The sequence below is a fragment of the Ovis canadensis genome, chromosome 24 (assembly GCF_042477335.2).
Source record: "Ovis canadensis isolate MfBH-ARS-UI-01 breed Bighorn chromosome 24, ARS-UI_OviCan_v2, whole genome shotgun sequence".
Taxonomy (NCBI): domain Eukaryota; kingdom Metazoa; phylum Chordata; class Mammalia; order Artiodactyla; family Bovidae; genus Ovis; species Ovis canadensis.
In genome coordinates, this window is record NC_091268.1 from 44,391,631 (window position 1) to 44,419,247 (window position 27,617).

Here is a 27,617-nt window from a genome sequence, read left to right on the forward strand (position 1 = left end):
AAAATATCAACATCGTGGGTCTGTTCCTTCAGCTATAACTTAGACATAAATATAACACAATTTATGGATGAGGGAATCCAATTTCATGCTGTTTCAAACACATTTGTGTTTATTGCATAACTACAGTTCTCTATATACGAAGCAGTGTATTACATGATAGAGATGAATGGGCATGGGATCTATCTGCGTGTCTACATGGGAATCATGAGCATTGTATCTTCTGCAAATGGAATACTTTATGATATGTATTATATACAGTCAACACCTTGAGCATCTACTATATGATGACACCATTACATAATCGCCAGCGTTGTCACCTCCATCCTAAGGGTAGAGGGATGCAGCGCCTGGGATGAATAAATATTCTAAGCAATAGGTGAGAGAAAACCTCAGAGAGCTTTAGAGTCAGACAAATTGGCTTTGACTTCTGGCTCCCCTGTTTATCAGCTGTAAGATCTTGGACAAATTACCTGCCTTCTAACAGTCCCGGTATCATCTGTAAAATGGGATCAACAATGACTAATTTAAGGGCTTCCCTGGTGGTGCAGAGGTTAAAGCGTTTGCCTGCAATGTGGGAGACCTGGGTTTGATCCCTGGGTCAGGAAGATCCCCTGGAGAAGGAAATGGCAACCCACTCCAGTATTCTTGCCTGGAGAATCCCATGGACAGAGGAGCTTGGTGGGCTGCAGTCCATGGGCCGCAAAGAGTCGGACACGACTGAGTGACTTCACTTTCACTTTAATGACTAATTTACACGATTCTCATGAAGACTGAAGAATCTGATGTTTGTAAAGTGCCTACGAGCAGTTTTCTGCCACAAACTCAGTGCCAACTGACAGCAGATATTAGTTTGAAATGTGTATCTCTCCCCTTAAAATTCGTCTTTGGGGACTCACCCGGTGGTCCCATGGTTAAGAATCCACCTTACAATGCAGGGGACATGGGTTTGACATTGGGGAACTAAGATCCCACATGTTGCAGGGCAACTAAGCCTGCACATCACAACTAGAGAGTCCATGTGCCGCAGCGAAAGATCTGCATGATGGAACGGATATCCCGTGTATCACACATAAGACCCGATGAAGCCAAATAAATAAACATACATGCATACATGAAAATAAATGCATGTGTGGGAAAGGCCCAAATTTCTTCTTAAGCACCGAGTACAGACTGTGGTGCAAAACAGTACTGCAACAGTGAAAGCTATAGAGAAGGTCCAGCCTGTGGTGTCTGCTCGCCACTACCCTCTTCTCTTCTCTCTGGTGTCCCTTTACTTGTTGATAATGGTGTAGGTGTTTCTTGATCTTCTCTGCCCACTTTCAGAATTTTGGGGGCCCTGTCTTTATCAATATCTGGGCAATTTCTCCTCTCTGGCTTAGCTTTGGTATGCAAGGATTTAATCAATCAATAAGATGCTTTTTTTCTTTTTTTTTGTGGGGGACGAGGTAGAGGGAGTATTTTTTCATGTTTAGCAGTTGTTGGATTTTTTTCCCCAAAGCTCTAACAACAGGAATAATCCCAGAGCCTACAGTGAATCAGATACACAAGCTCAGCCTCAGTGAAGGTGAACTCAGTGAAGGGATGATTTACACACCAAATGAGTCCGCTGTGAAGCAGCAGGACAGACTCGCAGCTTCTCTGGCAGTATGGGTTTCTGGATATCACTGAAGCAAAAGCCAGAGAGGGTGTTGGGCAGAAATCAGCCTAGAAGCAGAGTACTTGGTACACACTGCCATGAATATACAATGTTACCGATTTCACACAGATGTTTATAGCAGTTTTAGTCATAATTTTCAAATCGTTGAAGCAACCAAGATGAATAGATAAATCAATAAACGTGGTACATCCAAATGATGGAATATTATTCAGCACTAAAAAAAACCAGCAATCAGTTCCTGAAAAGACATGGGGGGACTTCAAATGCAAATTACTATGAAGGAAGTCAATCTGGAAAGGCTACATACTGTAAAATTACAACTAGACATTTGGGAAAGAGCAAGATTACGGACACAATAAAAAGATCAGTGGTTGTCAGCGAGTGGGGGTGGGGAGTATGAATAAGTGGCGCACAGTAAAATTTTAGGGCAGTGAAAAATCTGTACGACACTACGATGATGATCCCTGTCATTGCCCAAACCCATAAAATGTGCAACACTAAGAGTGAGCCATAATGTACACTAGGGACTTTGGGTGATTAGGGTAGGTCTGTGTAGACTCATCTCCTGTAATAAATGTAGCGCTCTGGTCAGGGATGTTGCAATGGGACAAGAGGTGCATGTGTGGGGAAATCTCTCTACTCTCCTGTCAACTTTGCTGCACACATAAAACTGTTCTTTTAAAAAGTCTTAAAAAATAGTCAAAACTTTAGGTCAAATAAGTTCAGTTACCTGACCTGTAACCTCAGTAAAATAGAAAAAAAGTGAACTTTGTTGTTCATTGAAATTTAGCTCTAACATCCTACATCAAGGAAGCTGCATAATTACACAGAGAAAAATGATCCAAACACCTTTAAAACAGAGCGTTGACCACACGTGACTTGTGGAAATATATCCTAAGGACAAAACAAAATACAAAGAAATACTGAATTTCATTCAGTCAACTTGTTAGCTGGCATTCTTATACTGAAATCATATATATATACATATATACGTATATAGATATATATGGCAAGAGAGTAGAACATACGCTATATATACATATATAATATATATAGTGAGATAAAGCAAATGAGAAATTATGTCAATAAGAATCAGACTTATTCTGTCAATTAGAATAAAGCTTTCAGTGAAAGATAAGCACAAAATCAAAGAAGTAAAACTTCTGTAGTCATAAATTTAAATTGGAAATACTAGTATGAAAGAATGACTTACATTTTTCTTTCTAAAAAGGTCAGTGTTATCCAGCTTTTCTGAAAAGTCTTAGAAGTAATGAGCACCTTCACTGACAAGACTTTGGTCTCTAATCTCCCACAAAGGGGAGCCAGGGGTCCTTAGAGTAATGGCTGATTCCAGGTTTGGGACATGAAATATATAGGACAAAACTGAAACCTCTTGGGCCAGAAAGCTAGGAAGCTCTGTGAAGTGGCTCTTCAGATGTGTTGCCATTTTTTTGGTCTTAACTTTTAGGTGTCATTGTATATAGTCTGGATAAGATTCCTTTGTCAGATATAGCCACTGTAAATATTTTTCTCAGTGTGTGGCTTGCCTCTTTTTTAACTGAGCTGAAATTTTAAATTTTGATTAAATCCAAACTAGCACTTTGTTTAAAAACTGTTAATGCTTTCGTATCCAGTCTAAAAAGTACTGCATACCACCCCCCCCAAGATATTCTCTTTTGTTTTCTCCAGGGCTTTATGGATCATAGACATAAGTGTAAAAGCTAAAGCCATAAAGCTTCCAGAAGAAAACACAGTGGAAAATGAATAGATAAGCCACAAGTGTCTTACATATACTCACACACACACATACATACACTCTACATCTGAAAAAGAGATCATAATCAGAACACATAATGAATCTGTATAAATGAGCCATAAAACAAAATAAAACAATGTTTTAAAATGGGCAAAAGATGTTGTGCAAATTATTCTTAAGCACAAGAGAAAATGTTCAATGTCATCAGCTATAAAGGAACTGCAAACGAAAACACTGAGATACCAACTCAAACCTAACGGATTCGTTAAAACAAATACCGACACCACCAAATACTGGCAAAATGTGGACACCTGGAACTCTCACACAATAACTGGTGAAAGTGGAAAATGACCCAAACACTTTAGACACTTGTTTGACCATTTCTTAAAAGTTAAACATACATCTTTCCCATATTCTAACTATTCAGTTCTTATGTATTTACCCAACAGAATCTAAACATATGTCCAAAAAAAACCATGTTTTTTCATAACAGTCCTAAACTGGTAAGAACCCAACAATCCTTCAGCAGGAAAAATGAATAAACAAATGATCATATTTTTACACGATGGAGTGGTGGTGCTTTGGTCGCTAAGTTGTGCCCGATTCTTGTGACCCCATGGACTATGGTCCACAAGGCTCCTTCATCCATGGGATTTTCCAGGCAAGAATACTGGAGTGAACTGCCATTTCCAACTCAGGGATCGAACCCCAGTCTCCTGCATTGCAGGCAGATTCTTTAACAAGTAAGCTACCAGGAAAGCCCATACAATGGAGTAATTCTCGGCAATAAAAAGGGACTAGTTTCTGATTAGATACAACAACATGGAGGAATCGCATAAACATTCATTAGCTGGAAGATTAAGGACTTCCCAGTGGCTCAGCAGTGAAGAATCTTCCTGTAAAGCAGAAGACCCAGGTTCGATCCCTGGGTTGGAAAGAGTCCCTGGAGAAGGAAATGGCAACCTACTCCAGTATTCTTGCCTGGGAAATCCTATGGCCAGAAAAGCCAGGTGGGCTAGTCCATGGGGTCACAAAAGAGTTGTACATGGCTAAGAGACTAAACAACAATAACGTTGAGGATTAGCGCATGTAAGGCATGATTCCATTTATGAGGATTTCTAGAATAGACACAACTAACCTAAGGTGGTGAAAATCAGAAAACGGTTGCCTAAAGTGGGTGATATAGGGAAGTAGAGAAAAAAGATAGGAAAATGACAACAGGGGACTTTCACAGGCAAAGGACATCTTCAATATTACGTTTTGGGAGGCAGTTATTGGGATGCACATAACTGTGAAGCCCATTTGACTGAAGACTGAAAATCTGTGCATTTTACTGTATTAAGTAAGGCTTTGATAAAAACAAACAAAATGAGCAAAAAATGAATAATGACTGTAATGGATTTAGAAACATAAAATATCTATTTTTTAAAAATAATTCTACTGGAGAAAAGCCCATTGGTCAGCTTTGGAGGCTGCTATGTCATCAACTTATTATTCTAAAACTGTTTAAATAAGAGGAAAGAATCAAGCATTTCTTCTTCCTTTCCTATTTGAACTATATTTGGGAGTATCCAAACAGGTGATGAGGGTAAATTCTTCTTTAGTAACAGAATTATGTTTTATAAACGCAGGATGAATGTAAAATTTTAAAATCACCATTTGTAAGCCTTAATGAAATAATGGATCTGGGCAAGGATTGTCAGTAGCTGCTAAAATCATTAGGTGAAAGGATGATGGAGGATTTTATAATGGATGAATCAGGCTGAAAACACATGGACCCACTGTTGAATCTTAACATTACTAAAATCCAGACAACCAGATTGTATGTATCTCCTGACGCGATGTGATAGGAAGTTTACAGCATCACCTGAAGTGTTCTTGCGGGAAAGAAGGAAGGGGGTAGATGAAGGAAACCGAGTCTAATCAACCTGCCAGATCTAATTACAGTTTAGACAAAATGGAGATGAGACGAACATGTTAAAGACATTAAGTAAGATCATCTGCCAAGTCCAGACAGTGCAAACTTTTACAAGACAAATGGTTTGATATCTTCAGTAAATGAATGACATGAGAATAATAAAAGTAAGGGGAAATGTTACAGATTAAAAGATACTTAACAGCATATGGGTCGGGGGCATAAATTAGGAGTATGGGATTAACAGACACACATCTCTATATAAAAAACATAGGATTTACTGTATAGCATGGGCTTCCCAGGTGGTTCAGTGGAAAAGGATCTGCCTGCAATGAAGGATATGTGGGTTCAATACCTGGGTTGGGAAGATTCCCCTGGAAAGGGAAATGGCAACCCACTTCAGTATTCTTGCCTGGAAAATTCCATGGACGGAGGAGCCAGGTGGGCTACCCACCCTGTGCTCACAAAAGAGTTGGACATGACTTAGCGACTAAACAACAACAAAAGGGGACACTATTCAATATCTTACAATAACTTATAACGGAAAAGAGCCTGAAAATATATATAGCTGAATCACTTTGCTGTACACATGAAACTAACTAAATATTGTAAACAACTATACTGCAATTAAAAATTAAAAAAAATAAAAATTAAAAACAGAGATATCAATCATATGCAATCTGCAGACCTTGTTTGGAACGCTGCTTGAACAAGTCATCAATGATACTGTTGTTGTTGAGAAAAATCGCACAGAATTTTGAGAAATACTTTTGAGAAACATGAACTGGGTAATGAATTTTACTACGTGTAAATTTATTTTGAGCCTATGCTTTAAAAAAGTCCCTCTATGTTAGCAATGCACTCTAAAATTTTTATAGGCAGAACAATTCGATGTCTGGGGATTTGCTTTTTGAAGGCTGAGAGGCAGTAGCTGGAAAACACACAGCAAAATGTTGATATTTGTTGAAGCTGAATCATTTGTACATTCGGATTCATTAGATTGTTCTATTTTTGTTATGTTTCAAATTTTCCATAATAAAATGTTGAATTAAAATAAGGGAAACTAACATAAAATGTAATGACAGTTCTTCATTCTCCAATTTGTTTTGTGGGGGAAAAAATAGCAAGAGATGATATTATCTAAACCCCTCATCCACTGGGGGTGGAATTCCCAGCCTGTATACAATTCTAAAATTGAAGAATTTTAGAAACTCAATGGAAACCATTTTATTCTACAACTGACATCACGTTGCTGGTTGTCTTTTGTAAGATCTCTCAGGGAAGGTTTCTTTTGGAGTGTGTGTGTGTGTGTGTGTGTGTGTATTCATGCATGTGTGTGTTTTTTTCAGCTTTCTCTATATATCTATATGTCTATTTTTCTTACTTAAGAGGATAGCAATACATTTCAATAAAGATAGCAAAATGGTCCTCCTGTCTAATGCCAGCAATCTCTGTTTAAATGAACCTCTGCTGCTCTTTCCTACAAAGCACCACTCTGTACTGTGAGGTATATGTCATGGAGCAGTGAAGGCTGGAAGAACCACGCATCACTGCAGATTTTAAGTGTTTACAGGTAGGTGGCTCACGAGCTCTGGCTCCAGTGCTGGCTTCGCCATCTCCTTTTGGGAGGTGCCATACAAACAGGCAAAGGCAGGCGGATTGGACGAGCATCTGGAAACTTACATCCTTGCATGAAACTGGAGTATGGAGCAGAGATTCTAAAGTTCTAAAGATCTTAAAAAACATCTAAACGACTTTTCCCCCAAATATTTCAGAAAAAAAGAGATGAGTCCTCAATTAAAAAAAAAATCATTATTTTCCTAACTCTTTAATTCTTTAGGTATAGCACCTATGGCTACTGTTTGCTGTAAGCCATGGGCTCATATCATAAAAGGAATCACCACGTCCTACCGAGGTTAAGTCAGCCCAAATCCTAAGCCCTGCTTAGGTTCAGTAGACCCCGGGATGGGATGATGAACACGCCACACTTGTCCTAGAACCCTGTTCCAATTCACGCTCTCGGTTGGAACCCCACCTTACTCCTATGTTCTTTCAACATCTTGTGGCCAAGTCATAGAGGACTCAACATTTCTAAAATGGAATTCCTCAAATTTTCACCGACACACCTTCTTCTCTGCCAGTGTTTTCTAAGTGAATCTATCTGGCTGCTCAGAGACCTGGGAGGTCTACCACACTCTCCTCCCATTCATTCCTCGAGCTGAGTCAACACCAGGTCCTTGTTCCGTTATGCCCCTGAATGGCACCTGGTTCCACCCCTTCCTCTCCATGCCTGCTCTGGGCTTCTTCTTCTTAGTTGTTTCTCCAACTACTTTCCACGCCCTAAAGGTGGGTTGTTTTTTTTCTTCCTGGATTTCTGTCTTATCCCCTCTCCTCCTTTCTCTAGGCAACCCCTTCCTTCTTGCAACTTCAAATATAATCTATGTACAGAAGATGCCCAAGTCTATCTCACGCTTTGTCCTCTCTCCTTTGTTTAATCTCCACACACCCAGCTGCCTACTGGATGAACTGGATGGTGTTGGGACCCCTCTCACACAGAAAGCATCGTCTTGTCCCTTCATTCAGACCTCCTCATCTCCAAGAAGAGCACCAGCATCTCCCAATTGTTCAAGCCAGTAACTTGGGAGTCCACCTTGTCCCTGGCTCGCTTTCATCCCCTCTCTACACTCAACCCTCAGATTCTGTCTCTTCTGCTTTCTGAATTTGTCCATTTCTCTCTCGCTGCCCAAACCACAGCTTAGGCCCGCCTACTGGCTCTCCTCTGAGTCCATTCAGTTCTATCATCCATTCTTGACACGGCAATCAAGATCTTTTCATGGTGATAATGATCTTTCTTACATAAAAACAGTCTGATAGCCACACTCACCTTAAATGCTTCCGAAGGATCTTGGTTATAGGTCCAACATAGGACTATATATAGACACACACCACACACACAGATGTCTTTCTCTTTATCACATATGTCTTCTTTTTTTCCCTTTCAAAATATTCACAGTGGTCCTTAAGAAAAAGCCAAATACCTGTTTAAGATCTTGCATAATCTAGATGCCACTCAAGATTGCTGCCGCTGCATCTAATAAGTTTTCCCTAACATTTACCTTTCCCAGCCACCTGGAATACCTCACAGTTTCCAGAATGCATTTCCTTCTCAGAATGCCAAACCTCTGCAAATGCTTTTCTCTCTGCCTGGAATATATTCTTTTATTTTAAAATCTGTTTTATTGAGGCATGATTGATATTGAAAAGCTGTACATATTTAATGTCAACTATTTGATGTGTTTGGAGACAAGCATAACCCTGGGAAACCATCGTGTCAGTGTGCCTGTGTGCTTTGCTACCCCATGGACTGTAGCCCAGCAGGCTCCTCTGTCCACGGGGATTCTCCAGGCCACAGAACTGGAGTGGATTGCCATGCCTTCCTCCAGGGGATCTTCCCGACCCAGGGATCAAACCCCCATCTCTTGAGTCTCTTGCACTGCCAGGTGGGTTTCTCACCACTGTGCCACCTGGGAATATAACCACAATCTATGCTATCAACATATGTATCACTTTTAAACATTTCCTCCTGCATTCTTTATTATTACTGTACACAGTGATGTATGTTAATTATATCTCAGTAAATAAACATTTTGTGAAAAGAACACAGCATAAAATCTACCTTCAGCAAAATTTTAAGGACACACTGCATTATTAACTACAGGTACTATGCTATACAATAAATCTCTAGACCTTAATCATCTCATATAACTAAAACTGCCTGGAATATTCTTATTCCTACACTCCACTCCCACACCTTCTTGACCTATCTAAATTCAACACATTTTTCAAGTCTTCAACCTCATTTCCTTAAGAAGGAGCTTCCCAACTGCCTAGAGTAGGTTATATTCCTTTGCTATCTTCTTATTTTCCTCTTACCTATCTTTTCACACCTATTACATTGGTAATTATTTGCTAAATGAATGATTTTTCTGCCTGACCATAAATCTTATGGAGATAGAAGCCATGTCTGCCTGCTGTGGTCTCCCTAGTTCAGTGTCTGTTAGAGCGGAGAGGGCTCTCAACACGCCTCCCTATTATATCCAAAAGCATTCAGCTGAACTGCTGCTCACTTGAAATATTAATATATGGATCCAGATTAAAGACTAGTCTGTGAAACCCCAAAGCTGATTCTATCTAAACAAGACCAAGGACTTTTGCTCTGAGTTTTATCACAGGTATACTCTAACCTTACATCGTGAAGATATTCCCATAGTCAGAGATGACCATCAACAGCAGAGAAAGGACTCATGCAGTCTAAGGATAAGGCAGATGCGACTGAACTGGTGGTCTGCTTCCAGGAGTGACCATTATCCAACTACAACATCCAATAGATAAAGCGGACTCTAGCCCAAGAGATCCCAATGGAAGACAAAGGTCACAGGCGGCTTTCGGACATGGGGGGTTCTGATGTCAGGGGTCTCAGAGCGGGCAGGGAGAATCCTCCATGGGTAAAATGGGTGCTGGATGATAAGTCCCAAAGCCCGTGGACAGAGGAGTGGCTGGGGTGGGGATCAGAGCATCAATCAACAGGGCTGGTCAGAGCCGTTTCTACTTGAGCTGAGATATTCATCTTCACTCTCAGACACTGGCACTCGTGATACTTGAACTTTCAGAGTCAGATCAGGACTGTTTATATGGTCTGCCCCCTGATTATCAAGTCTACTGCTGAAGGTATTCCGGTTGGCAGGGGGACTCATAGAGCCTGAGTCTGTGGGCTAGCCTGAAGGTCTTCAGCACCTTCAGCTCAAGTGCACTGGGCTGGGCAAGATGGCAGAGATGCCAATCTTGGGCCCACTGGAGTCTTAAGAATGGCATCCCAACTCCTCAGGACAATGTGGGTCCGGGGGTACCGTGAACTATGCCACCAGCAGTTGTGGCACCGAGCTCAAACTCTGCATTTTAAGAACATCATTCTCACCTGGTGTAAAATAAAACACACACATCCATTGTCCATCATTCACTCTGTGTGTGTGTATCTGTGTGTGTGTGTGTATGTATGTGTTAGTTGCTCAGTTGTGTCTGACTCTCTGCAACCTCATGGACTGTAGCCTGCCAGGCTCCTCTGCCTGTGGAATTCTCCAGGTAAAAATACTGGAGTGGGGAGCCATTCCCTTCCAAGGGGTCATTCACCAAGACATGAGTCTGAATCCTTTACCTGGGACTTCTGTGGAGCCTCCTGCAAAAGCTGCACCAAGAGGAAGGTCCTGGGGGCTGGGCTGGGCCAGGTAAGAAGGTTATCATGCCTCGGTCCCCCTCTCTCACCCACCACCCTATTGCTGACTTCACCTCCATCATGGGTCGCTGGTTTCAAAAATATTTCCAACAACAATGTGCACACATAGGAATTCTGCCTTGTATTCAGTCCTTGAGATTCCTGACAAGCTAAGACTTTTTCTGATGGCTGGAGGATCTGACCGCATCTTTCTGTTGCCTTTCTTTCCGATTCAGGGAGGCAGGATTCAGCAGTGGTGTGCGTCAGTCATTCTTTTATATGAGGGTTCAGAATAAGACAGTGCCTTTTCATCCCCAAGAAGACGGATATATTGGAGAAACCTGAAGCCATCTGACACCACTTAAAAGTAATCTATCTGGTCTTTTCTCCTTGAATTTTTTCCTCTTACCATTTAGACATGTTACCATACTATACATCGTTAATAGTTGCCGATTAATGTTACTAGAACACGATGAAACCTTTCAATTTCTGATCTCATTTATCTTCAGCCCTAGAAAGCATTTCTACCCACTCCTCTCTCTCCACTGTATTGATAGCTTTGGTCACGGGCAAGCTTGCCTTCCATCCAAGCAATAGCCCTAGAGTAAACCCTGCTGTTTCCCCCCCTCCCCTGAACCACAGCAAGGCTTTCAATTCTTTCTATTCTTTAATTTCTGAGGATGGAATTAAAAGGTAATGAAAAATGTCAGAGAATAGTTTGATCACTGATGGACCTATGACCCCACGGACTATAGCCTACCAGGCTCCTCTGTCCATGGGATTTTCCAGGCAATAGTACTGGAGTGGATTGCCATTTCGTTCTCCAGGGGATCTTTCCAACCCAGGGATCGAACCCAGGTCTCCTGCATTGTAGACAGACCCTTTACCGTCTGAGCCACCAGGGAAGTCCAAAGAAAAGGTAAGTGTTCTCAAATTAAAATTTCCCCTCATAGCTAAAGCATATGATTTTATTTCTTGCAGGTTATTATAGGTTAAGCTGTATAAATGTATCTGTGTACACTTTATACAATTTTATATATGTATATATGAGTGTATATATTACATAAAGCTCTGATTTTTCTCAGGCAGCAGGGATGGCTTTCATAATAATCTATTTTTCAAGGGAGGGGGTGCTTGAAGGATGTGGACTCTTTCCTGGGCTCCTTTCTGAGAATAGATAAGTATGTACCAGGAAGTTGGTTAAGGTGAGGGCTTCACTGGTGGCTCAAATGGTAAAGAATCTACTTGCAATACAGGAGACCCAGGCTCAGTCCCTGGGACGGGAAGATCCCGTGGAGGAAATGGCTACCCACTCCAGTATTCTTGCCTGGAGAATCCCATGGATGCCGGAGCCTGGCGGGCTATGGTCAGCAGGGCTGCAAAGGGTCAGACACAACTGAAGCGACTGAGCAGGCACGCACTGCTTGCATTACCACCTGAACCACCACCCGGAACACCATCCGTGTAAAGACTGCCTTCCACAAAACCGGTCCCTGGTGCCAAAAAGCTTAGGGACTGTAGGGCTACAGGAAATAAGAGCATAAACATTCCCAAATCTCCAGCGTGGATGCTGGAGGTGCCTGGGATAAGAGACGTGATTGCACACGACGGGAGGATGCAGGCGCCTCCATCCGACGCCTTCACAAAGACGTGTGGAGAGCAACCAGGTGCTGAGCAGACCTGTAGAAGACAAGCCAGGGAGCAGGCTCTGGAACCCATCACTCCAGCCTGTCCCTCGGAGGTGCGGCGCGGGGACTCACGGGCGCCCTCAGCTGGTGGCCAGGGGCGGTGCTGTACTGGGTGGTGCTGCCGCAGGGCGAAACTGACAGGCCCCACCCCTCGTGCAGGGATAGGGCAGCCACGCAGGACTGCCATCACCGCCACCACCACGGAGCCTGGCAGAGCCTCACACCCAGACCTTTGCGGGTTCCAGGTCGATGCACAGAAAATACCTTTACGCGTGGGGAGACCAACATCTGAGCGCCTTAGCAGTCGGTCCTGATGTTTCCACCTCTGTTTTCCACAGAGCACAGCCTGCCGTGGCAATCAAATCTGGGGGTCCCTCCTGTCCCCATAACCCCTCCACCTGTGCCCCTGCCTCCGTGAGGACAGTGTTCCATCAATCATCCTGTTCTCCCCTCTACTGGTGTCATCTTACCCTCCACAGGCGTCCTTCTCACACTATTACAGAGACATTCAAATCCCTCTTAATAAAATATTAATAATTTTAAAAATCAACAATCTACCAAATTATCATAAATTTTAATTTTATAAACATTATATATAAATAAACACATGACTTTATAAACTATCATAAAATTTTGAAACATTTGAAAAAGCTTAACCATCTCAATGCAGGGCTTCCTTCAGCTCCTTCCTTTCATAAGGAGGTACCTGGATAAATTATCATCTTCCATTTAACCACTGGGCTTATCTCCACTATGTCTCACTACTTCCACACATGCTGGGTCCCTTCAGGTGCCTAGTCAGTCATCAATCTAATGGATAACTATTGAGCCCTGTGTGAAGCATGGTTCTATGTGCCTGGGATGCAAAGGTGAGCACCATGAAGTTCCGTGCCCCGTAAAGCTTGCAATCTGGTTAGTAAAGTTACAGAAATACAATATACATAACAAAAGAGTCAATTCCCTGGCATGCTAGAAGCAGATGAGAGCTAAGGAAGATGGCGGAATGAGGAGATGGGACCAGGGTAGAAACTGAAGTTAGAGGCCAAGTTCAACATTCTGGGTCCAGATCTTTTCCATCAATTAAATTACAAATGGATTAAGTGCTGAGTACACTAGGTGCAATCACATATCCATGGGATTTTTAATTGCTGGGCTTTCAAAGAAATCTTAGGTAAATTCCCCACCATCCCCTTCGCTCCTGCATCTTGGACGCTCATTACATCATAAGAACACAAAGTCTTACATTCCATGAAGGGGGGTGTAAGTGTAGATGAGGGGCTGGCGGGGTATCTTAAAAGTTCTGAGCAATTAGGGATAACGAGTGAAATCTGACATGGAGAACAGGCTTTGATTGTGGGTAGGGATTCTGCGCTGGGTACCTGCCTGGCAGCGCAAAAAGGAGATTCCAGCAGAGGAAGGAGGAAGAAATTCAATAAACCTAAACCTTACAATTGTGTCCAAGTCGTTTCCAACAAGCTTACTTCCTAGGTACTCAAAAGTTCAGGACAGGGGCCAGTGGGGACCCAGTGACCCTAAATGGGAACCCCCAGGAGCCCCCTCTTTGTGGTATGCAGGAAGACACACCAGTTACGTGGTGACCAGGTCCTAAAGGATTCCCCTCACCCAAACCTTCACTGACATCCATTTATCTAACTCTAACATGAAGAGGTTGGAATGCATCAATATGCCCCCCCCTTCTCTTTTTACAGTGAAATTCATTTTTCAAACAGAATTTTAAACAAAACCCAGCTGAAGCAACGGAGCTGAGCTGAACGTGGGGCCAGCAAGAGCCCCTTCTGCATCTTCTTCCTCTTCCCTCTTCTCCAACAGCCTCCTTAGAAACCTTTCTAAGAAACAGGAGAGTCTCACAGAACATGATCCTTGTCTCCTCTGGCATCTTAATGGTTCTTTTATGTACATGAACTGTCCAAATATGTAGGCAGGAAATTCTAATTTAAGGAGATAATTTAATTTTAAGGAAGATTTAAGGAGAGGATGAAACTGGATGGAAGTAGGAACCATATTCTCTGGCTGATGTCTAGATTGGCTCACCCAGGCATGGCCAAATTGTTCAACTTCTTGAAGTGGGTAAAGCCCAAGTCTCTTCTGTCTAAGGGGTGGGGGGATACCAATCCTGCGGGAACATCTTTAGGAACAGAAGTGGGGTGAACCATTCTGTAATTCACCCAGCTAAGGAAGCTTTAAACACACATCAAAAATGACCAGGTAGTACTGCTCACAAACGTGAACAGACTAAGAAGAAAGGACACCATGTCACAGACCTTGATTCCAAGTTCGATATTTTCTCCTCCATACACATCCATCCCAGGGTCCAGAAGACCGATTTCACCAAAGAACTTCCTGTTGACCACAAACGAGCAGCCGATCATGGCTGGTGTCCTGCAGGAGAGACAGAGAGAAGCAATAGTCACGTGATACATAGAAAGCGGAATATTACTCTGCCATGAGAAAGGCAATCCTTTTCTCCAATTTGCAACAACACTTCTGGACCTTGAGGGCATTATGCTGAGTGGAATAAGTCAGACAAATACTGTATATCTTGCTTATATGTGGAATCTAAAAAAGTCAAACTCACAGAATCTACTCAGAGAGTGGACTGGTGGTTACCAGGGGCTGGAGGCAGGGTGGAGGAATTGGGGGATATTGGCCAAAGGGTCTACACTTGCAGTGAGAAGATAAATAAGTTCCAAGGCTCTCATGCATAGCATTGTAATTATTATTAAGAATATTGTACTATATACTCAAAGTTGCTAAGAGTAGATATTAAATATTCTCACCATAAAAAAAGAAATGATAAGTATGTGACCTGTTAGAGAGCTGGACAATAAAGAAGGCCCTGTTAGAGAGCTGCATCATAAAGATGGTTGAGCACCAAAGAATTGATGCTTTTGAAAGATGGTCCTAGAGAAGACTCTTAAGACTCCCTTGGACAGCAAGGAGATCAAGCTAGTTAACCTTACAGGGAATCAACCCTGAATATTCACTGGAAGGACTGATGCTGAAGCTGAAGCTCCAATACTTTGGCCACTTGATGTGAAGAGCCAATTCACTGGAAAAGACCCTGATGCTGGGCAAGACTGAAGGCAAGAGGAGAAGGAGGCAGTAGAGGATGAGATGGTTAGACAGCAACACTAATTCAATGGACATGAGTTTAAGCAAACTCTGGGAGATAGTAAAGGACAGGGGAGCCTGGCGTGCTGCAGACCATGGGGTCACAAAGAGTTGGACGTGACTTAGCGACTGAAAAACAGAGGCATTAGCTAATGCTATGGTGGTTACCTTGTAGTATAGAGATCAAAACAACATGTTATATACTTTAAACTTGCACCACGTTATCCAATTGAATCTCACTTGAAGAAGGAGAAGGAGGGAGACGAAGAGGAAGGGGATGAGGGGGAAGAGGAAGGAGAGAGGAGGGAGGAGGGAAAAGGGAAGAGGGACAGGAAAAGGAGGGTGAGGAGTGGGAAGAAGAAGAAGAAACAGAAGCAGCCTCCTTTAAGGCGTTTTACTGGTGCTGTAGGACATAGAGAAACATCCTGCATTCAAGCAACTATGTTATTATTATTACTGTTATTATGGCTGCCGTTTATTGAGTGATTACTGTCTCCAGCATGAGCGCAGAGCACATTTCACGCACTGTCTCATTTAAAAACCCCCACGGTTGTGTGAATGAGGGAAGACCTCTCCTGCTGAAGCCCGAGGAGAACTAGCGACCCAGCATGAATCACAGAGCAGAGGTCAGGACCATCTGCCTCTCAAAGCCCTTCATTTTAGTCTTTCTGCCTCACTGCACTCCCTAGAAATGGCTTTGTCAAAGAGCCAGTAAAACCCCAGTCTGCCAAAGGCCAGAAATGCTGGTGAGATGCTTTCCTAGGCGACAGAGATGTCTCATACGGGAAGCCCCATGAAAGTCCGCTGGGGCTGCTAGGAAGCTGTTAGGTGGGATTCTCCTGAACTGAACTATAGATCTCAACAACAGATCTTTATCTGCTCCTTCAGATCTCGAGCTTGCCTTTAATGTCCAGATTTCTGACCCCAGGGGATACTTCTTGGTACCCACGTGGTGTGGCAGCAGTGGGGTCAATGGAAAGACCAGTGTCGAGAGTTGAAGGGGCCAAGTTTGATGAATGCGGGTGCTGCCATGGAACACTGAACTTGTGTGAGGTGAATGGAGCCTCTGGATCCCAGTTAAGTCTCTGCAGAGCACCGCTGTGAAAAGACATGCAATAAGACCAGTGCAGAGAGAGCAGGAGCTCAATAATACTGCTCCTTCGTCCTCCGTGTTTTCCCAGCAATCTCACACCAATCACGCCTATGGACACAGGATATCACCCTCTTTCGGGGCACTAGCTACCCCAGAACAGCAACCACTTCACTGTCAAGCATTCCCTGCAGCTCTTGGCCCCTCTCAGAGAAGCAGCTGGCCCCTCTCCTGGAAAAGCACATGAAGTCCAGCCCCTGTCTCAGTTAACTGAACCAAGAGCGAGCATGGATCCAAAATAGGGTCAAATTATGCTTTTCTGAAACTTGGAATTAAGACAGTGCCGGGAGTTAGAACTAGAGGGTCTCAGCCATCTGTAGGGCTCAGGCTGCCATTTAGGGGCAGCTCCGGTGGTCCCTGTGCACACGGACGGCTGAGCAGAGGGAGGCAGATGCCCCTCGGAGGGGTGAGACCAGGGAGTGCAGGGCAGCCTGGAGTCCTGGGCTGCCCACCTGCTGACTGGCCTGGCTCCACACTCTGGCCCTGGGTGATGTGAGAGCCCCTTTCGTCTTTGTGATCTGTCCTCCTTGACTTAAACGGGGTGTGTTTCTGTTCTTTGCAGGTGAATAGCAAAGCTATGACAAACCTGGACAGCATATTAAAAAGTAGAGACATCACGTTGCTGACAAGCAGCTGTCTAGTCAAAGCTATGATTTTTCCAGTAGTCATGAACGGATGTGAGAGATGGACCATAAAGAAGGCTGAGAGTCAAAGAATTGATGCTTTGGAATGGTGGTGCTGGAGAGGATTCTTGAGAGTCCCTTGGAGAGCAAGGAGATCAAACCAGTCAATCCTAAAGGAAATCAACTCTGAATATTCATTAGAAGGACTGGTGCTGAAGCTGAAGTGCCAATACAGTGGCCACCTGATAGGAAGAGCTGACTCACTGGATGCTGGGAAAAATTGAGGGCAGGAAGAAAAGGGAGCAACAGAGGGTGAGAGGGTTGGATAGCATCACCGACTCAATGGACATGAGTTTGAGGAAACTCTGGGAGATGGTGAAGGACAGGGAAGCCTGGTGTGCTGCAGTCATGGGGTTGCAAAGAGTTGGACAAGAGTTAGCAACTGAACAATAACAACGATCTCCCCTCCCTGCCACTTCTGATCTGGGGGAGGGTGGATGTTTCATCAGACGGCCAGAAGAGGCAAACTGCGGAGAAGACTCCCTCTGGGAGAGTTACAAGCCAGGGTCACTCAGGAAATGGAGAAATGCCAGCAACAGGTGCGCCTGGAGTGGTCCTGAGAGGACGAGAGACGGAAGAGAAGGGGGAATGGGAGGGAGCAGCAGGGTCACCCCAGGTTTCTAGAGAGCCACTGCTGAGCACATCGAGAAACCCTGAGAAGTTAGAATACTCTCCAACCCTTAAGTGTGACATCTGAAAATTCCCAACATGATCACGCATGTGTGGTAAGATCCTTCTCTAAGACACTAAACTTTCTAACCGTCTAAGGACCAGCAGGGCAGTTAGAACCACAATGCACAGCTGTCAACCAGCACTCTCGAACAGGTGGTTCTGGGCACAGCCTCAAGACTGCAAAGAATGTTTCTCTGAGATTGGCCTAGGATCCACCAGCATCACCCGGATGGCTCCTTAGAAAAACGCAGCTTCCCAGGTGCAGCCCAGATCACGGAACCAGACTTACAGAGACGGGACTCAGGACTTTGTGTTTGTACCAGCAGACCCATCCTGCGGAGCCAGCTCCCTCTTGAACCATCAGGTCTCCAAGAGCAGAGAAATTATTTCTCTGGTTTCTCATTGTATTCCCAGGAGCGAGCGCCTTGCTGACATTACAGCTAGATGCTGGTGAATGAATGAATGAGTGTAATAGATCTGGTGACCGCCCCTGGTGGGGAAGGGTTCCGTGATGTCCCAGGGACGAACTGGCTGACCTGAACTTGAAGCCAAGGACATCAGGGGAGTGTGCAGTCATTAGGGGGACAGACAGAGGAATAAACAGAGAAGAAGGAGGGGAAGAGATGGAGGGAGGGGAGGAAGACGGAGGAGAGGAGGCAGAGAGGCAGGAAGGACTCAGGCCCTAGCCTTTCACTGTCAAGGACACAGGATGCTTCCTCCTCCCAGCATCTCTCACATCGCCCTTTAGGAAACACCTTCTGCTATCATGCAGCCTGCTCTTTTCATGCAACTGGCTTTACCTGGATGATATTTTATGTTTTGGTTGCGGTGGCAGAGAGAGACGGATTCACTGTATGAGTCCCTTGGGTCCCCCACGTGCTGCTCACAGCTCTGTTCAGTGTATTCATTCAGAATACAGAAGCTCCAGGATTCCCCACGAGGGGAAGGAGGGTTCCCCTAGGGCCTCCTCATTAAAACTCGACCACAGCAGCCACCCAGCTGGCACAAGGCCCCACCAAGAGGCCAGAGCCAAGCAGCCCACTGTCTGCATCCTGGCAGGCCGTCAAAACTCAAAGATGAAGAAGGGCAGGAGGCTGGGCCCCATGCACCGAAGATGTGGAATGAGCGTGTGACCATTACTGCCATTGGTGGCACGTGGAAAGGTCCCCTAAAGGCCATGGCCAAAAACCTGCCACGAGGGATTTCCCTGGTGGTTCAGTGGTTTAAGAACTGCTTTGCTATGCAAGGGATGATGCAGGTTCGATCCCACGTCAGGGAGTTAAGATTCCACACCCTTGGGGAGAGAGACACTAAGCCTGAGTGTCGCAACTACTGAAGCCCATGCACCATGACTAGAGAGTCCATGCAGCACAACGAACGATCTTGCATGACAGTGAAGATCCTGCCTGTTGCAGCTAACCCCCGGCACAGCCGAATAAACAAATGAATATTAACAACAACAACAACTTGCCACAGTGTCAGGAGGGTGCCCGGGTATCGGTTCACATCCAGGTGTCCTAACTGAGGCCAAGCTTGACATGGATGGTGTAGAAGAGGGACTGGAAACAGCCTGGGAGACCAGCCCCTGGGGAGTGGCCTCCCTGCTAAGCCAAGACCCCGGTCCTGCAAACAGAAGGGCTTGGAGGCAACCCTGCGATGCCAAAAGCAGGGGCAAGGCTCAAGCAGGTGGCCGATGCTTCACTGGTTGATGCAGAGATGAAATAAATCATTACAAGGCATATCCTCACCTCGGCTGGGCCAGTCAGCATTGCTGGCAATCAGGCGGGGCGACTGCTTTGAATTCTGGATTGATGATGGACAGCTGTCATCTTCTCAACGGGAAGCCCCTGACTGGCCCTACTGGGACCTGCCACCCTGTTGGCAGGGTGAGCCAGACCCGTCCTTATAACCAGAACCAAGAAGTCGCTGGGGCCCTGCGTCCCCTCTGCGGTTTCGCCCCCACCTGCTGAGGAGCACAGGCTACAGTCGATGAGCTCCTGGAACGTGAGTCTACAGCCTCGTTCTTCAAACTCCACTGCAATTACCACCATCAGTGCAAACATTTCAATTAGAAATCATTCAAAAAGGATAATCATATTAAGGGATCTGCCAAAGTCTAATAGCTCCATTACAGAGGAGAAGCGCAGAAATTAAAAATAATTGCTTTTATTGTTGCTGTTCCAAAGAATATATGCAACACACCACAACTGCTCCAGCTGACAGAGAGATAAGACAGGGAGAGACAGGGAGGCAGACGCAGGAACTTCCACCCAGATATGCAGAGCTTTGTCACCGCCACTTCTTCCTCTCCTCGTTGGTGACAAAGGGCCCATCTGTGTTCTGGATGTGTCCACCCTCGAACCCCTTCACTGGCTCCCCACCCTCTCCTGGGTGAAGTACATGCTCTGCCTTCGCATCTCCGCCCTCCTCAACATCTTTCCTGCCAGCGGCCCTTTAGAGACCATGGCCAGTTACACGGCGCAATTCATTGATCAGGAAACGCATCCCAATTTATGCCCGGCCGACCTTCTCCAGAAATGTCCCCCACAAGACCACCTCCATCTGTCCAAATCCTACCCACACCCTTAAAAGCACATTTATCTTTGGTGAAAAAAAATTATGTTGCAAAATACAAATACATACGTCTTACAGAAAATGGGATTCTCCAGGCAAGAGTACTGGAGTGGGCTGCCATTGCCTTTCCAGTTACAGAAAATACAGCTTGACAAAAATAAGAAAACAAACAAAAATCAGCTGTGTTCTCTGGCCATAAGCACTCCACTCTCTCATCCAACCCCTGCTGTTCCAGTTCACCTCCTCAAGTTCACCAGATTTATCCCTCTTCCCACTCCCCTGGGACCCGCAGTCCACTGGCCCTGCCACCTTGACAATGGACTCCCTCCTCTTGCATTCTCCCCGCCCCCCAAGTCCAAAGCCATAGTTGGTTGTTTTAAGAGTGGCCTGGCTTCCCCACTCCCACTTTGCTTTGTTGGCAAAACCGATGCCAATAATCGCATCTCTCTGTTGGCTGACTTCTCCTTAAATTCAGGGCTTTGTGTGTGTTCGATGGGTCCTCAGAGCTGCCCTGCGATCTTGCTCCAGGGCCCGAGTTCCTCCTCCGTCACTCCTAGAAGACTCTGCCCCAGCTTGTTCTCCACTGGCAAACACCTCCTCCCCTCCTCTCCCTCTCAACCGGCAACCTTGCTTCTTATTTCCTTGAGAAATCAACAAACAAAAGAGAATGTCCCCAGCTCTCGCACCCACGCGCTTCGGGGTGTGGTCACCCTTTGGTTGTAACTGAACTGTTCTTGCTATTAGCTGAGGCCAAGCCCTCCTCCCATCCTCTCTACTCTCATCCTCATTCCTGCAATCCTTCCTCCCCTAAACACACCTATATTAAATATCTTTCCTTATTTCCACAAAGGCTTCCTTGTGACTCAGCTGGTAAAGAATTTGCCTACAATGCGGAAGACCTGGGTTCGATCCCTGGGTTGGGAAGATCCCCTGGAGAAGGGAACGGCTACCCACTCCAGTGTTCTGGCCTGGAGAATTCCATGGACTGGATAGCGCTCAGGCTCCCACTGCCCCGGCTTCTCTTGTTGTGGAACATGGGCTCTAGGTGCACGGGCTTGGCTGCTCCACGGCATGTGGGTTCCTCCTGGATCAGGGATCGAACCCATGTCTCCTGTACCGGCAGGCAGATTCCTCACCAGTGGACCACCAGGGAAGTCTGAGCTCAGAGTCCTTATTGTGGTTTCTTCTGGAAGAAATGGGTGAGGCAACGCAAGCAGCTGATCTGGCTGACAACTGGCTGGTTGGAGTATTTGGAGGTTAGGGAGCTCTCTCCTGCTGTCTGGTTCCCTGCCCTGGGATGATCAGGGAGGAAGGCTGTTTTCTCCTGGAGTGAAAGACCAGGTAGAGGAGGTGGCTGGGAATGTGGGCTCTGGGCTGGTTAGTTTGCAGAGGAAAGGCACTCTCCCAGTGGGTCTTTTGCACTCTCTTAGAACTGGCTAGTCCTGGGAGGGGTGGTCTCTCCCCAGTTAAGTGCCAAAGCATCAAGAATTTAGAAAATAAGAAAAGGGGCTTCCGTGGTGGTCAAGAACTGAGCCTGCGCTCTAGCGTCTGTGAGTGGGACACCTGAGCCCATACACCTAGAACTGATGCTCTGCAAGAGAGGCCACGGGAATGAGAAACCCTTGCATGGGAACCAGAGAGTAGCCCCTGCTCACTGTGACTGAGAAGACCCAGTGCAACCAAAAATACATAAATAAACTGGAAAAAAGAAAAAAAGGCCTCGGCTCACGCTGTCCCTTCACTGCTTCTCCTCCTAACTGCCTCGGGTTCTTCCCCAGATGGCATGCATGGCATGGAAGGCCTCCTCCTCTTGAAAACCGAGAGTGAAAAACTGTCTTTTTAATGGCAATAATCTTCCACTTTGTTGTCCTCACCATCTTTGAATTTTAAAATCCTGGGTACATTTTAGAGTAACACCCACAGTTACCATCTTCCCTCTTGGCTGGCTCGTTCCAAGCCGTTCACAGTCTACAATCCCCTTCTCTTCTGACCCACTTTCCTTACAGCTGTCTCTCCTCACTTTCTGCTCCCCTTTACAGCAAAGCCCCCTTTCAGAGCTGTCTACACCTGATGCCTCCGATTTCCTCTCCCGTTCTCTCCTGAGCCACTCAAGCAGGCTCTCATCCTCACCACTCTGCTGCGAGTGAACCTGTCAGAGTCAGAGATGACTCCTCTGAAAAACTGAGTGGCCAGCTCCCAGTCCTCATCATGTGTGAGCTCCTAGCTGCATCTGACACAGCAGACCATCCTCTTTCCTTGGAAGCAGGCTCTCCACACCTGGATGTGTTCCTAGATGCCCCTTCTGATCTTCCTTCTCGACTCTTTCTTTTCTCTCTGAGGTTCAGAGGAGGAGGACTCCAGGGCAGAGTCCTGGGTTCTCTCTTCTTCTCCATCTACACTCACTCTTTGATGATCATGTTTGCATTCTTGGCTTTCAACGGCATTTATATTCCAATAGTTTCCAAATATACACTCCTGTCTGAATCCTTCCTCTGCACTCCAGACTGGGTACATTCAACTGCCTGCTCAGTGTCTCATTACGTCTAAGAGATCCCTTAGACGTGGCTAGAAAGGAATCGTTAACCTACCCTCCACTCAAGCCCATCCCACCTATCTTTCCTACTTAGGCAACTCTGACTCCATTCTTCCAAGTGCTGGGGTAAAGACCTTGGTGTTGGCCTTGGTGCCAATTGGTCAGGAGTCCTTATGGCTCTACCTTCCAAATAAATTTGGCTCTGATGATCTCTCATCATCTTCTCCCACCACCATGTCAACTGAGCCATCATCGTTCCATTGCCTGGATTACCGCCACGGCTCCTAACTGGCTTCCACTTTGCTCTCATGCAATCAACTCTCAAGGCTCTAATGAAGCATAAGTCAGCTCAGGCTATGCATTTGCTGGAAACTCTCCAATGATTCCCCATTTCCTTCAGAGTAAAAGCTAGGGTCTCACAATATATTCCCAGGCTCCGTCTAGACAGTCTGAGTTTCTCAGCTTCTCCTTGCCCTCTCTGCTCCAGTCAGACCCCCAGGAATACACTCAGAATAATTAAAAACAGAGATTCCAACAACCACTTGTACACATGTGTTCACAGTAGCATTCTTCACAGTAGCCAAAACGTTGAAACAACTCAAATGTCCACCAGTGGATGGATGGATAAGCAGAATGTATGTGGCCCACCCATACAATGGATAACAGCTCTGAGACAGGCTATAACATGGATGAAACTTGAAAACATTATGCTAAGTAATAGAAGAAAGAAGGTCACATATGATTTCACTGTATGAAATGTCTAGAACAGGCAAATTTATAGAGATAGAAGGCAGATTGGTGGTTGCCAAGGGCAAGGGGGAGGGGATAGTAGGGAGTGACCACTTAACGGACACAGGCTTCCCATTTGGGAAGATGAAACTGTTCTGCGAGTACATAGTGGTGATGGTTGCAAAATATTATGAATGTACTTAATGTCACTGAATTTTACACTAAAGATGATAAATTGCATAAGCATTTTACCTCAGTAAAAAAATGTGGAGCTGGTGATAACAATCCTTAAGCTTCCTTTGATTCCCATTATAAATGGGAACATAACTTTTCCTATTGCCGTGAGAAAGCAGGAGCCTGGAGGAGTGGACGTACCTCCATCCTGACCTTCTATTCATGGAGTCAGATTTTCTAGCACTCTGGAGATAAGGTCCCAAGATATTCCCAATTTTAACCCAAACAGCGTATTTTTAATCTGGGATCAAGGGCACAGCACCAAGATGCTCGCTCTAGGACGGGCAGGGACACAGGGTCCTAGGGCTCAGGGAAAGCACATTAATCTAAATGTCCTGCTGGGCAGTCATCCAACTGTCTGTGACTCAGTCTCTTTATCAGTAAACTGGGCATGAGACTTTGCCCTGAAGACCTAAAAGCACCGTGGTAAGAATCTGATGAGATGAAAACAGATAGTCTCCAGGCAGCATGATGTACTCAACACATGTGAAGTGTTATCAAAAACTTTAAAAAAAAAGGACTTCCTTGGTGGTGCAGTGACTAAGACTTCACGCTCCCAATGCAGGGGGCCCAGGTTCGATCCCTGGTCAGGGAACTAGATCCCACATGCCACAACTAAGTGTTCACATGCCGCAACGAAGATGAACGATCCCGTATGCTGCCAAGACCTCGTGCAGCCAAATAAATAAATATTACAAAAAAAGAACTTAAAGTTAAGCAGAAGGATAAATGATGGAGGGGGAGAGGGGACAAAGAGGGAGGAACTGGTGAGGGGGTATCCTGGCCAACGGCATCACTCCAGGAAATATTTTGGGTCTAGAATGAGATGGACAGTGAAGGAAGGCTGAGTTCTAGGAGGAAAGAGAAATAAGAAAGTCTAGTACACCTTGCGGTATAAAGGTGTGAAGTCTGAGGTCAGGGTCAGGGGTGGGTTGTAAAAACACGCCGAGGAAGAGAGAGGAGTAGTCGCAGGGGCCCGTCCAGCCTGCCCCACAGAGGGCCCAGCCCATCCTGAGGTCACCTCCTCTTGGCCCTGAGGTCACAGTCTGTGTCTCTGACTGTGTTGTCTGTGAGAGATGCCCTCTCCTCAATGCTCCTGGCACCTCTTCAACTCAACACCTTATCCTCGACGCACAGAAAAGATCTGAATAGGGGTCAAGTGTGCCTGCTCGTCCCTGCAACTTGTTCATCTGGTCAACCAGCATTTTCAGGCAATGGAGGATGCCTTTGTTAGACTAAGTGCTGAGCACATGTGGAGATAAAAAAAACCAGCAGGAGATTATCCTAATGGGAAAGCAACAAACACTATTTCCTGTTGTTCCTTAGTAAAAACGGTTTCTGGTTGAAGTCATGGAATTATAGCTATACATCTTTATGTCTATATCTACAGGCTTCCTTGGTGGCTCAGATGGTAAAGAATCTGCCTGCAATGCAGGAGACCCAGCTCAATTTCTGGGTCAGGAAGATCCCCTGGAGAAGCGAATGGCAACCCACTCCATATATTCTTGCCTGGAGAATCCCATGGGCAGAGGGCCTACCTATACCTAAGCGCTAGTTGCTCAGTCATGTCCGACTCTTTGTGACTCCACGGACTAGGGCTTGCCAGGCTCCTCTGTCTACGGATTTCCTAGGCCAGAATACTGGAGTGGGTTGCCATTTCCTTCTCCAGGCAATCTTCAACCCAGGGACTGAGCCTGGGTCTCCCTCATCGCAGGCAGATTCTTTACCGTCTGATCCACCAGGGAAGCCCAACCTAAACCTATGCGTATGTGCTAAGTCCTTTCAGTTGTGCCCAGCTCTTTGCAACCCTGAGGACTGTAGCCTGCCAGGTTCCTCTGTCCATGGGATTTTTCAGGCAAGAGTACTGGAGTGGGGTGCCGTGCCCTCCTCCAGCAAATCTTCCCAACCCAGGGATCGAACCTACGTCTCTTACATCTCCTGCATTGGCAGGCAGGTTCTTTATCACTAGCACCACTTGGGAAGCCCATTTATACCTATACCTATATCTGTATGCATGAGCAAGTCTGTGGGAGGAGAAAACTTCAACGGGTACAGGGGAAAGAAGGAGCTCAGAGCTTGTGACTGTGTATCTGTGGCCTGTGGACAAAGCGACGAGCTGCCTTTAGAACAAAGCCCTCGTCAGGAAGGGTCTTCCTTCCACCCTTTTCATCGACTGCTCCGACCACAATACCAGGGTGTATTCGCGTCACAGTGCGGCTGCCTGTTGTCATCACCGCAGGACACAGGGGCTGGACGGTCAGTCTTTGCCCTCCCCACCTCATACCCACTGCCGCTCTTGGAGCTCCCAGCTAACTCCCTGGGTGATCATGTCTCCAAATGCATGTCTGGCTGATGGTTCAGAAGCTGGGGGTCCAGCGATTACACTGCTTTCTATTTTATCTTTTCTCTGGGCCTTTTTGCCTTTCCCTGACCTCAGGCTCAAACAGCTGCCATTTTCCTTGGTCTCAGCTCTGCTCCCGCTAATACCCAGGCCTGTTAGCTGAGCATCTTCTAACTCCAAGGCCCCATTTGTAGAAGCACAGACAACTCAACGCCATCCCTGGGGTCGTCTTTGTATGAATTTCTGCCAAATCATCTTCTCAGGGTCCAACCAGCACTGGGTATTTTAGGGGTTTCATCACTTTTCTGGCAATACCTGGCTTGGTTAATCAAAATGCACTTATTTCAGTGCATTTTGTTATAGCATCACATATCATGAGTTCTTTTATAGCATGTCCTAATAAACACAAGTTCCTGACGTGAATGTCGCCCTCCTCAGTCACCCTCTGGCATAGACACTGGTATCTAAAGTGACCAAAAGACAGGGCGGGGTGAGAGGGGAGAACCCGGTAGGGACCTCAGCACCCAGAGCAACAGCGGCCTGAACTGAGCAAGCAGGTGTGTCTGGTGCTGCAGGAAGACAGTTTATAACTGCTTCTAATCCTCAAAGTAGCTCTTTCATTGTTGCTCAGTCCCTAGGTCGTGTCCGACTCTTTGTAACTCCGTAGACTGCAGCATGCCAGGCCTCCCTGTCCCTCACCATCTCCTGGAGTTCTCCCAAGTTCATGTCCACTGAGTCAGCGATGCCATCCCAACCATCTCATTCTCTGCCTCTCACTTCTCCTCCTGTTCTCAACCTTTTCCAATATCAGAGTCTTTTCCAATGAGTTGGCTCTTCATATCAGGCGGCCAAAGTACTGGAGCTTCAGATTCAGCATCAGTCCTTCCAGTGAATATTCAGGGTTGATTTCCTTTAGGATTGACTGGTTTGATCTCCTTGCTGTCCAAAGGACTCTCAAGAGTTTTCTCTAACACCACAATTAGAAAGCATCCATTCTTCAGCACTCAACCTTCTTTATGGTCCACCTCTCACATCCGTACACAACTACTGGAAAAACCATAGCTTTGACAAGATAGACCTTTGTCGGCAAAATGATGTCTTTGCTTTTTAACACACTGTCTAGGTTTGTCATACCCTTCCTTCCAAGAAGCAAGTGTCTTTTAATTTCATGACTGCAGTCACCATCCACAGTGATTTTGGTAGCTCTACTTGGTGGTTATTATTAGCCCCATTTTCCAGCTGAAGGAACTGAGGCTAAAGGTTAAGGGAAAACCGTCCAAGGGT

The 27,617-nt window shown here is 45.6% G+C and overlaps 1 protein-coding gene across 1 annotated transcript in view; it reads right to left on the reverse strand.

The window, feature by feature from the left end:
• Positions 1–27,617, reverse strand: part of GALNT17 (polypeptide N-acetylgalactosaminyltransferase 17) — a 428,403-nt gene that overhangs the window by 71,042 nt on the left and 329,744 nt on the right. The window contains exon 6 of the mRNA XM_069570961.1: positions 14,568–14,685. Within this exon, the coding sequence (XP_069427062.1) occupies positions 14,568–14,685 (118 nt within the window). The remainder of the gene's footprint in view (positions 1–14,567; positions 14,686–27,617) is intronic.